Source organism: Saimiri boliviensis, chromosome 2, assembly GCF_048565385.1.
Source record: "Saimiri boliviensis isolate mSaiBol1 chromosome 2, mSaiBol1.pri, whole genome shotgun sequence".
NCBI classification, from domain to species: domain Eukaryota; kingdom Metazoa; phylum Chordata; class Mammalia; order Primates; family Cebidae; genus Saimiri; species Saimiri boliviensis.
In genome coordinates this window covers 46,425,253-46,440,893 of record NC_133450.1, presented here as the reverse complement: position 1 = coordinate 46,440,893, position 15,641 = coordinate 46,425,253, and the positions used below count along the sequence as shown (strand labels likewise).

Below are 15,641 nucleotides of genomic sequence, written 5' to 3'. Positions count from 1 at the left end.
CTGAGGACGGGCACGGTGGCTCACATCTGCAATCCCAGCACTTTAGGGGGCCAAGGCGGGTAGATCACCTGCGGTCAGCAGTTCGAGACTAGCCTGGCCAACATGGTGAAATTGAAACCCCGTATCTACTAAAAATATAAAAATTAGCCCGGCGTGGTGGCAGGTGCCTGTAATCGCAGCTACTCCGGAGGCTGAGGCAAGAGAATCGCTTAGAACCCGGGAGGCGGAGGTTACAGTGACCCGAGATCGTGCCATTGCACTCCAGATGGGCGACAAGAGAGAACTCCGTCTCAAAACCTTTCTGAGACCGTCCTTTTTTCCAGCCCGGGTTCCACAACCGTTGGGAACCCAGGGCGCGCACCCGGCGAGGGGCGGGGCCTGCCGTTCCCGCTTCGCCTGTGGCCCCGCCTCCACCTCCTTCCGACGCAGCCTCTGGTGCACTTTCGGCGGCTTCCACTTCCCGGGCCTTCCAGCGCGGTCTTTCCGGGCCTCGCTTCCCCGAGCCGCTGCACCTCTCCCCTGCACCCCCAAATGAGAGTTTCTGGAGCTCCGGCTCGGGCGGTGTCCCGGGTGTAGACGCTGCTGGCCAGCCCGCCCCAGCCGAGGCTCTCGGCAGCGCCTTGAGAGCTTCAGCTGCCCAGGGTGTGCAGGTTTGCTTTAGAGGGTCGGCGGGCGGCGCTGCGGGGAAGAGGAGCTGGGGAGGGTCAATCCGGCCAGTCCCCGGTCTTCGGCCGCGGAGGCCGTCGTCGCCCTTGGGAATCCTTGGCCAACCAGACAGAAGGAAAGTAGGCGCCGGAGAGCCCGTTCTGCATTTTGATTCATCTCGGGCCCTGTAAGGGTCGTATCTTGTGAAAATACCTGTAAAATCAATTTAACGTTCAGCGCAGCGTGTAAAGACAGCTCTGAGAATTTAAAAGACGCCTGAGTCAGAACATTTAAATGCTTGGGTCCCTGTAACAGCGTTTTAACACGTCTGAGTGCAGAGGGTGGAGAATCGAGCCTGATTGCTGTTCACGCCCTGTAACCTTTAAGCAGGGTAAAGAAAGGCACCCTAAAAAACGCAAGAGGACACGTCCCCTAGGGAGGGAGGAAGGAACAGCTGGCTCTTTGAAATTTGGGGTTGGTCTTCATTTCCGAGAGCGAAATTTGCCTGCAAAACTTTTTATTTGCAGTCATAGATCAACGATAAACAGAATTGTTAAAACGCTGAGCTTAACTAAGTAGTGGCTTTTGTTGACAAGTCGATTGTGTTATTAATTCTTAATGTCTCATACAAGGCAGGAATCGTTATCTCAGTTTTGCAGGTGGAAAAAGTTTGGCACAGAAAAAAGCATTTTCCTTAAGTTCACAGAAGCAACGGCCAAGCTGCAAATTAAGTCCCAGCACTCTGCCTCCTCGGCTGCGTCCCTCTCTAGACCATGTTAGAAAACAAATGAGTAGTTACTTTGATGTTACTCATAAAACAGCGAGTAAACCAAATGTTCTATAAACATGAAGCTCTAAATCATAATAACCTTCAATGTCTCTTAGGCTTTGGGAGGCTCAGCTGCCCTTTGGAGTTCGATACCTTACAAAAACGTGAAAAATAATGTCAAAGGAAAAATGTTGTCTCCTGAGGCCAAACTGTGCCCATCTTTACCGCCCTTCTGTGTTTGTGTCGTTCGTTTCAGCGCACTCCATGTTCTGGCAAAACACCTGCAGCTCACATCCGCTCTCCAGCCACATTATGCCTTTGCATTACTCTTTTGCCACTAACCTCACTGTCAATCTTGTCACGCTCTTTCGTCTAGGTGCTCTTTACTTAGGCTGTTACGTGAAAACCAGTTGTTGTTCAAGTGTGGAATGATTTGTCATTCCTGAAGGATGATTCTAGAGTTAATGATTAAAAAAAACTACCAACAGATCTTAGATGAAAGTTAAAGAAGCACACACACAAAAACAATTAGGGAATTTGATAGCTGAGTTATTTCGGGGAAAAAGTAGACTGATATTTTTCCCCTTTCCTCAGTCATAACTGGAAAGCTGCAGCTCAGTTTTAACTTTGACATAATGGTGGTAGTGGTGGAGAATCTTCTTGTTTAGACTTTAGCGAATTGGAAAGCTCTCTTTTTAGGAGGCTCCTTTTGAACAGCTCAGAGCAAGTGGAAACACGTATGTTCTTAGAATGTGACATGTTTTGGCACGTGTAAGTCTGTCCATAAAACTTTTTTTTTTTTTTTTTGAGACGGAGTTTTGCTCTTGTTACCCAGGCTGGAGTGCAATGGCGCGATCTCGGCTCACTGCAACCTCCGCCTCCTGGGTTCAGGCAATTCTCCTGCCTCAGCCTCCTGAGTAGCTGGGATTACAGGCACGCGCCACCATGCCCAGCTAATTTTTTGTATTTTTAGTAGAGACGGGGTTTCACCATGTTGACCAGGATGGTCTCGATCTCTTGACCTCGTGATCCACCCGCCTCGGCCTCCCAAAGTGCTGGGATTACAGGCTTGAGCCACCGCGCCCGGCCCCATAAAACTTATGTAAGAGCTTGGGTGCCAGGATATGTGATAAAAGCCCTCTGTAAAAGTCATCCTTGAGGTTCCTTCCCAGCTTACGGACCACAGAATTTGAACCTAAGGTAGTTTCCTTGGAGCAGCCATCTGTTTATTCATCTTTTTGTTTTCTTTCACTTGGTTTCACAGATTAGAATCCCAAGAAAATCAAATGGCATCCGGGGATTTCTGCTCACCCGGAGAAGGGATGGAAATACTTCAACAAGGTAAGAGTAGCCATTTGCAAAAGGTTTGTTGATTTATCCAGAGAGGTCTTATCCAGGTTCTTGCGTTTTTTAGTAAAAAGGATTTATAAGTTTCCCCAATATGGTTTTCCTTACAGAAGCCCATGTTTCTAAGGAAACTAGAATACATGGAGATTCTTGAACACTCTCTTATTGGAAAACAACTGCACTAATTCCTGTTAATGTTGATTCAATATCTGTTAGTGCAGTAGACTAAAAACTCAAGGTGCTTCCATGCTGATGTTAGCAAGCATATTATAAAGATAAGGGTAGCCAGAAAATTCCTTGAAGGCTTCCTTCCCACCTGTATCTTAAATATTCTCATATCTCAGTCTCCAAAATTTCAGATCTTTCTATATCTTGAGTTCTTTCCATATCTCAAATCCTTTCTATATCTTGAATCTTTTAAGAGCTTGCATTTTTCTGTATCTTGACTATTTCCATATTGGATGATTCAGTACTTTAGGAAAAAGGAGAGATTTCTTATTTCCCAAAAAGACTTTGGGTATGATGTTCTGAAGAATGAAAATTGGAGTGTTTTGGTAAGTAGAGGCAAAAGATCCCAACAGAGAGCATATGGAACAAGAAATGGAAAGAAAGCTCCTTGAGCATATGGAATAACCAGAGGATCGCAATTTCTTTGTTTGTTTGTTTTTGAGATGGAGTTTCGCTCTTGTTGCCCAGTGCAATGGCGTGATCTCAGCTCACTGCAGCCTCTGCCTCCCTGGTTCATGCAATTCTCCTACTTCAGCCTCCCGAGTAGCTGGGATTACAGGCATGTGCCACCATGCCTGGCTAATTTTATATTTTTAGTAGAGACAGGGTTTCTCCATGTTGGTCAGGCTGGTCTCGAACTGCTGACCTCAGGTGATCCGCCTGCCTCAGCCTCTCAAAGTGCTGGGATTACAGTTGTGAGCCACTGTACCTGGCTGAGAATCTCAATTTCTTACACTTTTTCTCATGCTTATGCTGTTTTGGATCTACATGGGTTACTCAACTCTACTTAGAATTATAAGAATTTGGGCCAGCTGTGGTAGCTCACACCTGTAATCCTAGCACTTTGAGAGGCCAAGATGGGAGGTTCACTTGAGCCCAAGAGTTCAAGACCAGCCTGGGCAATGTAGTGAGACCCTGTCTCTACCAAAAAAAAACAAAATTAGCCAGTCATGGAGGCATGCCTTGTGGTCCTAGCTACTCAGGAGGTGGAAGGATTACTTGATCCAGGGAGGTTAAGGCTGCAATGAGCTGTGATTGTGCCACAGCACTCCAGCCTAGGTGACAGAGTGAGACCCTATCTCAAAAAGAAAAAAAAAAATTTGGTTAGTTGAATGTTTATCTTACTCTAAGTGTATTCTGTTAGTCTTGTTTACGCTACTAGACATCATATCCAAAGTTGGAACTTTACATGGTTTTTTTTCCCCCTTCTTCAAGAACTCTATTAATTCTGGGTGAATGAGGCATTTTTTGTATTGTGATTCCTACTAATGGTCTCTTAATTTTTATCCTATTTGTCTAATATGTACCAACTGCATTTTCATTTCCTAAGATCTTAGTTTATTAGTTAATCCCTCTTAACATCCTTGTATATAATATAAATACTTGTTACCTTGAGTATCACCCCTAGTTTATTTGTGGATTAAAAAAAAAACTCCCTAGATTTAGTAGTCTTTCCTATGAGAATCCTAGGGATTTTTTAGAAGTATTAAGTTATGCTCAATTATGTTAAGTAAGAGTCCGCACCTTTTTTTGCTTTTTTGTACCTGTGGGGACATGACGTTAAGTGTGCAGCAAACAACTTCCTCCTTGTAACCTGAGTAAAGAGGACCTGTTACAGAACCCATACTTCAGCAAGCTTCTCCTGAGTCTCTCACAGCATGTGGATGAGAGTGGCTTAAGCCTCACCCTAGCAAAGGAGCAGGCTCAGGTAAGGGCTTTGGGAGAAGAGATGATAAGAGGAAGGGAAAGTCCTGAGAGAGAGAGATTCCTACCTGAGATTTTTCGGATTTCTAGGCATGGAAGGAAGTTCGACTGCATAAGACAACATGGTTGAGGTCTGAAATTTTACATAGAGTCATTCAAGAGTTGCTTGTGGATTACTATGTGAAGATGCAAGATACAAATTTAACTTCTGAAGACAGAAAGGTGAGGCAAAGGGTGGGCACGATGGCTCATGCCTGTAATCTCAGCACTTTGGGAGCCCAAGACAGGCTGAACACTTGAGGTCAGGAGTTTGAGACCGGCCGGGCCAACATGGTGAAACCCCATCTCTACTAAAAATACAAAAATTAGCCAGGTGCAGTGGCATATGCCTGTAATCCCAGCTACTCGGGAGGCTGAGGCAGGAGAATCGCTTGAACCCAGGAAGCGGAGGTTGCAGTGAGCCAAGATTGTGCCACAGAACTCTAGCCTATGTGACAGAGTGAGACTTCATCTCAAAAAAAAGGGAGGCAAAAGAGATGAGGTGGGGGTTGGTTACTAGCTGCAGGAATGACCAGGCCAACCGTGGCTTTGTTTGATGATGTGATCTAGGGGAAGTAAGAGCTTTGAGAAATGGGTTGTCAAAAGAGAAATGGACTGTAGTTATGGGGAAGGAGTGGATGTGTTGTCAGAGTTTGAAATAGAAACATTGACAGGAGAAGTCACTCGCAGCTGAGTTATCTGAGGGGAGATGACATTTGAGGACTTTGAAAATATGTGAAAAACTGGTTCATGAGGATGGAAGAGGTGGAGTGGGAGAAGTTTTATAGTCACCTTTTTTTTTTTTTTTTTTAATTCTCTCTCTCTCTCAGTTTCATGAGACCCTTGAACAACGGCTACTTGTAACTGAACTGACTCGACTCTTAGGTCCTAGCCAGGAGAGGGAGATACCACCACTGCTAGGGCTGGAGAAAGCAGACCTTCTGGAACTCATGCCACTCTCAGAGGTTGGAGGGAGATGTTGGAACCAAATAAATGAAATGGTTTCATTTCTCCCATATCTTTAAAATTGTTTCTGTTAAGCTTTCTTGTTTTTGTAAAAATGATACACATTCAGGGTGGTCAGACTTATAATAAAAACATTACACAGGAGCAAGTAAAAGCTGAAATACTATATCTAGAAGCACAATATCATTGTAAACAGCTTGACATAAATGATATTATACCCTCCATGCTTATATAGAGAGTTTAAGGCCGAATGTAGTGACTTCTACCTGTAATCCTAGCACTTTGGGAGGCTGAGGTGGGAGGATCACTTGAGTCCAGAAGTTTAAGACCAGCCTGGGCAACAGTGAGACGTCATCTCTAACAACAACAAAAAAAGTTAGCCAGGTGTGGTGGTGCACATCTGTAGTCCCAGCTACTCAGGAGGCTGAGGCAGGAGGATCACTTGAGGGTGGTAGGTCAAGGCCGTAGTGAGCTGTGATCATGCCACTATACTCCAGCCTGGGTACATGGGCACGGAGTGAGACCCTATCTCAAAAAAAAAAAAAAAAAAAAAAGACAACAGTATTGTCTATTTTCATGTAATATATTAATATATTTTGGATTTCTTTTCAAGTCAATACATAAATATAAATAAGATGATACCTTCTATAGCACTCTTAGCAGAATGTCTAGGCACATAGTGCTCAGTGTTGGTATGTCATCAGTTTAAATCACTCCTAGGATTCTACTGTATGGATGTCGCATAATTTGCTTACCATTATATTAATGGATATTAAGGTTGTTTTCACATTTTTGCTGTTAGAAACCACATGGAGATGAACATGCTGGTTCATATGTGTCTTTACCTTTGTATGATTATTTCTGTAGTGTTGGTGCTAAAAGTGGGATTCCTGAGTCAGTGCATACTCATAGAATATTGGTACCTAATGCCAAACTGCTATGCAGAAAGTTATTTTCAGGGCTCCTGGATCCCCCATCTTCCCACCAACATGAGGTCTTGATAGTCATTTTATTCTTCACTAATTTGATAGGTGAAAGATGAGTCTCTCTGATGTCTCTTCATGCATTTTCTTTCTCTATTTTTGAGGTTATCATCATGTATCCATTGGCTGGAATTTCCTAGTTCTTGCAGTCTATTTGCATTTCTGCTTTTATGACTGTAGGATTTTGTGTGGATGAGGGCTCGGCTACAGAAAGAAGTAGAGGAGCAGCTCAAAAAGAAATGTTTCACTCTGCTCTGCTACTATGATCCCAATTCAGGTGAGTGCCAGCTCTCTGTTTTGCTTACAGCTGGCCTTCAGAATTTCTGGTCTGCTCTTTTGAGAATAATAAGTTTTGCCGGGCGCAGTGGTGCATGCCTATAGTCCCAGCTACTCGGGAGGCTGAGGTGGGAGGATCACTTGAGCCCAGGTGTTCTGGGCTGTAGTGTGCTATGCCAATTGGGTGTCCGCACTAAGTTAGGCATCAATATGGTGACCTCCTGGGAGCAGGGGACCATCAAGTTGCCTAAGGAAGGGTGAACCTGCCCAGGTCAAAACAGAGCAGGTCAAAACTCCCATGCTGATCAGTAGTGGGATTGCACCTGTGAATAGTCAGTGCATTCCAGCCTGGGCAACATAGTGGGACCCTGTCTCTTAAAAAAAAAATTGTGGCTGGGCGCGGTGGCTCAAGCTTGTAATCCCAGCACTTTGGGAGGCCGAGGCGGGTGAATCACAAGGTCGAGAGATCGAGACCATCCTGGTCAACATGGTGAAACCCCGTCTCTACTAAAAATACAAAAAATTAGCTGGGCATGGTGGCGCGTGCCTGTAATCCCAGCTACTCAGGAGGCTGAGGCGGGAGAATTGCCTGAACCCAGGAGACGGAGGTTGCGGTGAGCCGAGATCGCGCCATTGCACTCCAGCCTGGGTAACAAGAGCGAAACTCCGTCTCAGAGAAAAAGAAAAAAAAAAATTGTAAAAAAAATAAATAAAAGATAATATGTTTTGATTTTAGATTTGGGACAGAGGTTTAGAACCATCAGAGATGCTTATTTGTTTCCTTGCTGGTGGAATAAAAACAAGGACTTTTTTTTTCGAGACAGAGTTTTTCTCTTGTTGCCCAGGCTGGAGTGTAATGTGCAGTGGTGCAGTCTCGGGTTACTGCAACCTCTGCCTCCTTGGTTCAAGCAATTCTCCTGCCTCAGCCTCCCAAGTAGCTAGGATTGGATTGTAGGCATGAGCCATCCTGCATGGCTAATTTTGTATTTTTAGTAGAGCTAGGGTTTCGCCATGTTGGTCACACTGGTCTTGAACTCCAGACCTCAGGTGATCCACCCATCTCTGCCTTCTAAAGTGCTGAGATTACAGGTGTGAGCCATCGCGCCCGGCCAAAACAAGGACTTTTGTAAGGACTCTTTATTTAGCAAGATATCAAGTGGGAGTGTTCTGCTGCAGGGAATAATGAGTTCTCTCAGGAGGATAAGAATGGTTTAGGGAGGAAAGTTCAGACTCATAAAACACCGTATGTTCTCTGTATAAACATGGAGGGTATAATGCCATTTATGTCAAGCTGTTTATAATATGTTTCTAGATGTAGTATTAATATTTCAGCTTTTACTTCTATGTAATGATTTTCTTATTTGAGTCTGACCACCCTGAATATGTATCATTTTTACAAAAGCAAGAAAGCTAAACACTTATGAGTCTGAACTTTCCTCCCTAAACCATTTCTTTTTTTCTTTTTTTGAGACAGAGTTTTGCTCTTATTGCCCAGGCTAGAGTGCGATGGTGTGATCTCAGCTCACTGCAACCTCCGCCTGCTGTGTTCAAGCAATTCTCCTGCCTCAGCCTCCTGAATAGCTGGGATTACAGGCGTCTGCCACCACAACTAGCTAATTTTTTTGTATTTTTAGTAGAGACAGGGTTTCACCATGTTGTCCAGGCTGGTCTTGAACTCCTGACCTCAGGTGATCTGCCTGCCTAAGCCTCCCAAAGTGCTGGGATTACAGGTATGAGCCCCCTTGCCTGGCCTCCCTAAACCATTTCTTTTTTTTTTTTTTTTTTTGTTTGTTTGTTTTTGTTTTTGAGACGGAGTTTCGCTCTTGTTACCCAGGCTGGAGTGCAATGGCGCGATCTCGGCTCACCGCAACCTCCGCCTCCTGGGCTCAGGCAATTCTCCTGCCTCAGCCTCCTGAGTAGCTGGGATTACAGGCATGCGCCACCACGCCCAGCTAGTGTTTTGTATTTTTAGTAGAGACGGGGTTTCACCGTGTTGACCAGGATGGTCTCGATCTCTCGACCTCGTGATCCACCCGCCTCGGCCTCCCAAAGTGCTGGGATTACAGGCTTGAGCCACCGCGCCCGGCCCCCCTAAACCATTTCTATGACTTAAGAATTAAGGTGGCTGGGTGTGGTGGCTCATGCCTGTAATCACAGCACTTTGGGAGGCCGAGGCAGGCCGATCACTTGAGGTCAGGAGCTTGAGACCAGCCTGACCAACATGGTGAAACCCTGTCTCTGCTAAAAATACAAATATTAGCTGGGCATGGTGGCACGTGCCTGTAATCCCAGCTACTCAGGAGGTTGAGGCAGGAGAATTGCTTGAACCTCAGAGGTGGAGGCTGCAGTGAGCCGAGATTGCACCACTGCACTCCAGCTTGAGCGACAGAGCAAGACTCTGCCTCAAAAAAAAAAAAAAAAAGAAAGAAAGAAAAAAGAATTAAGGTCCAAATTTGTAATCAAAGGTAAGAGTGAAGATAATTTATTTAATAATTACGAGAACCAGACCCTTTTTTAAAGAAAACAAAACAAAAACAAACTCTGTCACCCAGGCTGGAGGGCAGTGGCACAATCACAGCTCACTGTAGCCTTGACCTTCTGGGCTCAAGTGCTCCTCTCCCCTCAGTCTCCCAAGTAGCTGGGACTATAGGCACATAGTAGGCCTGACTAATATTTTAGAATTTTTTTGCAGGGACGAGGTCTCACTGTGTTGCCCAAGCTGGTCTTGAACTCCTGGGCTAGTATCTAGTACTAGTATCCTAGTACTCCCAAAGTACTAGGATTGCAGGCATGAGCCACCACGCCCAGCCCAGAATGGGACCATTTTTAATAGGTTATTATTATTATTATTATTATTATTTTTTATAGATGAGGTTTCACCATGTTGGTCAGGCTGGTCTTGAACTCCCGACCTCAGGTGATCGCCCGCCTTGGCCACCAAAGTGCTTGAATTACAGGCGTGAGCCACCATGCCCGGCCTTTAATAGGTTATTAGAAGAAAACGTGTCATACGGCAGAATTTGTGGGGCTAGATATAAGATGGGGGCACTGAAAAGTGGCTTTAGAGGGGCTGTAGCAATTAGGGTTTTTCTCAGTCCTCTGCCCCTTTCCTTAGATGCTGATAGTGAAACTGTGAAGGCAGCAAAGGTTTGGAAACTCGCAGAGGTCCTGGTGGGTGAGCAGCAGCAGTGCCAGGACGTCAAGAGCCAGCAGAAGGAGCAGATGGTGCTACTGGAGAAGAAGAATGCCACCTACTCCCAGGTTTATCAGGGCATGGGACAGCCCCTTTCCTTTATCCTGACCTCAGGAGTACTTTTGGGGAAGCCAAAGCTTCCTGATCTACCCTCCTTTCTGCTGTCTTTATTTATGCCCTCTTCCTCCTCCATCTTGGGCTCAGGTGCTTCTCCGCTGCCTCACTTTGCTGCAGAGGCTTCTTCAGGAACACCGGCTGAAGACTCAATCCGAGCTAGACCGCATCAATGCCCAGTACCTGGAAGTCAAGTGCAGTGCTATGATCCTTAAGCTGAGGTGAGCTGTGATACCTGTGGATCTAAGAGATTGTCTCACATACCAGCCCTCTATCTCACCTTAAATTTCTTTCCTCTCCCTTATCCTAGCACCTTGTGGGTATCCAGTAAATGTCACATAGCAGTATTAGCTTTTGGGTTACCCAGAAGCTTTCAACATTCTTGAGTCTGTTCTTTTACACCCTTCTGAAATAGCACTTTATTGTGAGATCAACTGCTCAGGAAGTCAGAGTGACCTTGTTTATCCTATCAGTGCTTAGGCCACACCTTGACCATCAGCAGGCACTGTGTCCATTACCAACCCTGCTCCACTTGACATTTTCCTTTCCTCTGTCAGGATGGAGGAACTGAAGATTTTATCTGACACTTACAGTGGTGAAAAAGTGGAAGTTCATCGTCTGATTAGGTGAGAACGCCCCAGAGTCTGGTACGGCTGTTCACAGGTGATTCTCATATTCTCTAAACTCATTAATTTTAAAATGTTCCCATTTTTGGCTGGGCACGGTGGCTCATGCCTGTAATCCCAACACTTTGGGAGGCTGAGGTGGGCGAATTGCTTGAGGTCAGAGTTCGAGACCAGCCTGGCTAATATGGTGAAACCCTGTCTCTACTAAAAAATACAAAAATTAGGCCGGGCATGGTGGCTCATGCCTGTAATCCCAGCACTTTGGGAGGCTGAAGTGGGCAGATTACAAGGTCAGGAAATCGAGACCATCTTGGCCAACATGGTGAAACTCCGTCTCTACTAAAATACAAAAAATTTGTTGGGTATGGTGGCAGGCGCCTGCAGTCCCAGCTACTCGGGAGGCTGAGGCAGGGGAATCGCTTGAACCCGGGAGGCAGAGGTTGCAGTGAGCCAAGATTGTGCCACTGCACTCTCGCCGGGTGACAGAGCAAGACTCCGTCCCCCTGCCAAAAAAAAAAAACGAACTTGAAAAAAAAATACAAAAATTAGCTGAGCATGGTGGCGCACGCCTGTAATCTCAAATACTTGGGAGATTGAGGCAGGAGAATCACTTGAACCCAGGAGGTGGAGGCTGCAGTGAGCCAAGTTTGCACTACTGCACTCCAGCTTGGGCAACAGATACTCTGTCTCAAAAAAAAAAGTTTCCGTTTTTGCCTACTACTTTCTGAGGAGCAGCATCCTTATATTGTGCCTTCTCTGCCCGGGCTCTTAGGGACCGTTTAGAGGGAGCCATCCACCTACGGGAGGAGGACATGGAGAAATCAAGACAGGTCCTGAACTCCTATGAGGTCCTTGGGGAGGAGTTTGACAGGCTGGTGAAAGAGTACACCGTACTCAAACAGGCAACTGAGAACAAGCGGTGGGCCCTCCAGGAGTTCAACAAGGCCTACCGTTGAGCTCTGAAAGGGCCAGGAAGTGTGGCTTCTGCACAACTGCTGCCTCCTAATCTTCCTGCTAGTAGGACCACCTTCACCTGGGGCTGCCTTCACTACAAGGGAATGTGGGAATGCTTGTGCTTACTTGACACACTAGTCAGTTAGGCACCTTCCCTGTTTCTTGTTTATAATGACTGGGCCTCTTCTGGAAAATCTGGCAAGTAGATTTATATAATTTTTATTCATAGCTTTTTGTCAGTGTCAGCCCTGTATTGTATTTGATTATCTAATGAATAAAGTTATGACATTATATCTTAGGAGTTTAGTCATTTTCCTTGGGCAAAGATGGTAAAAGAACATTGAAGGCTAAGTGGGTAAGGAAGGGGGAACTGAGTGGATCCAAATACAGACAGATACATGATGCTTATGCAAAGAGTAAGAGGTAGAATTGCCCGTCTGCCTACATCAAGTCTTTAGAGGCTTCATTTTGGGAGAGCAGAGTGGATTAACTTTGGGCATGCTCTTGGAGAACTATAATCTCCAGAGGAATGCTAGATGCTCAGGCAGGTAGGGAGCTATTTTCTCACTATGGTTATCAGTGTGGGAGTTACAGTAAAGCAACTGAGGCTGGGAGCAGTGACTCACACATGTAATTCCAGCACTTTGGGAGGCCAAGGCAAGATAATCACTTGAGCCCAGCTATTGAAGACCAGCCTGGGCAACATAGCAAGACCTTTGTCTCTATGAAAAAAAATTTTTTTTTGAGATGGAGTATCGCTCTGTTGCCAGGCTGGAGTGCAGTGGCACAATTTGACCTTACTGCAATCTCCAGCTCCTGAGTTCAAGTGATTATCCTGCCTCAGGCTCCGGAGTAGCTGGGATTACAGGAGTGTGCCACTACACCCAGCTGAAAAAAAATTTTTAATCAGTGTGATAGTGTGTGCCTGTAGTACCAGCTACTCAGGAGGCTGTGGCAGGAGGATCACTTGAACCCAGGAGGTCAAGGCTGCAGTGAGCCATGATGGCACTGCTGCAGTGAGCCATGATGGCGCTGCTGCACTCAGCCTGGGTGACAGAGTGAGACCCTGTCTCAAAAATTAATAAATAGTCCGGGCGCGGTGGCTCAAGCTTGTAATCCCAGCACTTCGGGAGGCCGAGGCAGGTGGATCACAAGGTCGAGAGATCGAGACCATCCTGGTCAACAAGGTGAAACCCCGTCTCTACTAAAAATACAAAAAACTAGCTGGGCATGGTGGCGTGTGCCTGTAATCCCAGCTACTCAGGAGGCTGAGGCAGGAGAATTGCTTGAACCCAGGAGGTGGAGGTTGCGGTGAGCCGAGATCACGCCATTGCACTCCAGCCTGGGTAACAAGAGCGAAACTCCGTCTCCAAATAAATAAATAAATAAATAAATAAATAAATAAATGAAGCAGCCAGTGTCCACCTCAGTTACAGGAAAGGACACAAACCACTTGTATTCCTGGTTGCCTCTAGTGTAGTTTGAGGGCTACATTTTTTTCTAAGAGCAGAGGTTTGGAGGAGATCCTCCTGAGGAACCAAGTTCAGCAGTCAGCTTAGAACAAGGCAGAGTCCTGGCTGGTGTCAAAATGGAGGACTGAGAGCAGAAGCAGAAGGTCTCTACCTTTATTTAGAAGAGCCTGCTCAGTTTTCTGAAACCACTTTCCAGGGAACTTGTCTTGGGGCATTCTGCTAATATCAAATGATGGTCTAGATTTATTTACAGAAAGAATGTCTTCGACTCAACTTTTTTTTCCTCTATTTTTTTTTTGAAACAGGGTCTCACTTTGTTGCTACTTGATGGTCTGGATTGATTTACAAGAAGAATTAATGTCTTCGACTCAACTTTTTTTTTTTTTGAAACAGGGTCTCACTTCGTGGCCCGAATGTAGTGGCATAAACACTGCTTTATTAAGGAGAATTGGCTAAAAACAAAAACAAAAGCAAAAAAACCATGGCTAACTGTAGCCTCAACCTCCCAGGCTCAAATGATCCTTCCACCTCAGCCCCAGAGGTAGCTGGGACTACAGGTGTGTGCCACCATGTCCAGCTAATTTTTGTGGGTTTTTTTTTGTTTTTGAGATGGAGTCTTGCTCTGTCGCCCTGGCTGGAGTGCAGTGGTGCGATCTTGGCTCACTTCCACCTCCGTCTCTAGGGTTCATGCAATTCTCATGCCTCAGCCTCCTGAGTAGCTGGGATTACAGGTATGTGCCACCAAATTGGGCTAATTTTTGTAGTTTTAGTAAAGATGGGGTTTTGACATGTTGGCCAGGTTGGTCTCAAACTCCTGACCTCAGGCGATCCACCTGCCTTAGCCTCCCAAAATGCTGGGATTATAGGCGTGAGCCACTGCACTTGGCCAATTTTTGTTTTTTGGTTTTTTTTGGAGAGCAATTATCAGAGATTCAGAGTGACCTTGTTTATCCTCTCAGTGTTTAGCTCATACCTTGACCATCAGCAGTCACTGTGTCCATTCCTAAGCCTGCTGCTATCAGGGATCTTCTACTTGACATTTCTTTCTTCCTTCTGTCAGGATGGAGGAGCTAAAGATTTTGTCCAACATGCCACTGCACTGAGGCCTGGGTGACAAAGTGAGACCCTGCCTTCCAAAAAACAAACAAAAAAATGAAATTTTCAGTAGGCTGCTGGTTACAGTATTGGACATTGCAGATATAGAATATTTACATTATTACAGAAAGTTCTATTGGACAGTGCTGTAAGCCTGTATTTCCTGGAAACTGCAAGTAGGTCCACAGACTTGATTAGATTTCAGTTACACAGGTTTGCAAAGAATACTTAATAAATGACATTATATACTTCACATTACATCACCCTGGAGACATCAGGTTGCAATTTGTCACTATTAATTATGCTGAGTTTTCTTGCTTGGTTAAGGCAGGAACTGTTAGATACCACATAGTGGTATCTCTAGTGTATAAAAATCCATTTTCTCTTTGTAAGTAGCATCTGGAAGTGAACTTCAAAAATCTTAAAATAGTTCTTCCTGATACTTACAGTATTTAGCATTTCCTCAGTCAATTAGTTTTGGTATACTAATCATCCTGAATCATATTAAGTTTTGGTATTTGAAATAATAAAGGTAATAACTTTTAAAACTGGATCTTGAGGCTGGGCACAGTGGCTCACACCTGTAATTCCAGCACCTTGGGAGGCTGGGGTCAGTAGATCATCTGAGGCCAGGAGTTTGAAACCAGCCTACCCAACATGGCAAAACCCTGTCTTTACTAAAACTACAAAATACAAAAATCAGTCGGGTGTGGTGGCGCATGCCTGTAATCCCAGCTACTCAGGAGGCCGAGGCACGAGAATTGCTTGATCCCAAGAGGTGGAGGTTGCAGTAAGCCAAGATCACACCACTGCACTCCAGCCTGGGTGACAAAGCAAGACTATCTCAAAAAAAAAAAAAAAAAAAAAAAAAGGACCTTGACAGGGCCCAGTGACTCACACCTGTAATCCCAGCACTTTGGGAGGCCAAGGTGGGGGATCACTTCAGGCCAGGAGTTCAAGACCAGCCTGGCTAACATGGTAAAACCCCATCTCTACTAAAAATTAAAAAATTAGCCAGGTGTAGTGATGCCTGCCTGTAGTCCCAGCTACTCAGAAGGCTAAGGTGGGAGGATCACTTGCACCTGGAAGGGGGAGGTTGCAGTTAGCGATCGCAGCACTCCAGCCTTGATGACAAAGTAAGACTGTTTCTAAATAAATGAATAAAAACCTTGTTCTCAATGTTAACCTACAGTAGTAGACACACAAAACAGTCTTAAGAACATAAAGTAA

General features: G+C 45.2%; 1 protein-coding gene across 3 annotated transcripts; it reads left to right on the top strand.

The window, feature by feature from the left end:
- The first annotated feature begins 432 nt into the window (after positions 1 to 432).
- HAUS4 (HAUS augmin like complex subunit 4) lies at positions 433 to 12,137 on the top strand. Of its 3 annotated transcripts, none has more exons than XM_039469369.2 (10): positions 433 to 642; positions 2,679 to 2,755; positions 4,555 to 4,697; positions 4,784 to 4,915; positions 5,563 to 5,697; positions 6,862 to 6,958; positions 10,073 to 10,218; positions 10,355 to 10,485; positions 10,822 to 10,890; positions 11,663 to 12,137. In XM_039469369.2, exons 2-10 carry the CDS (start codon positions 2,701 to 2,703, stop codon positions 11,844 to 11,846), a joined length of 1,092 nt encoding a protein of 363 aa, XP_039325303.1. In that variant the 5' UTR covers positions 433 to 642; positions 2,679 to 2,700; the 3' UTR covers positions 11,847 to 12,137. The 3 variants fall into 3 exon arrangements, with proteins under 3 accessions (XP_039325303.1, XP_010333360.1, XP_003924377.1); XM_010335058.3 differs by having other exon boundaries at positions 433 to 650; XM_003924328.4 differs by lacking the exon at positions 433 to 642 and adding an exon at positions 676 to 832.
- Positions 12,138 to 15,641: the final 3,504 nt, after the last annotated feature.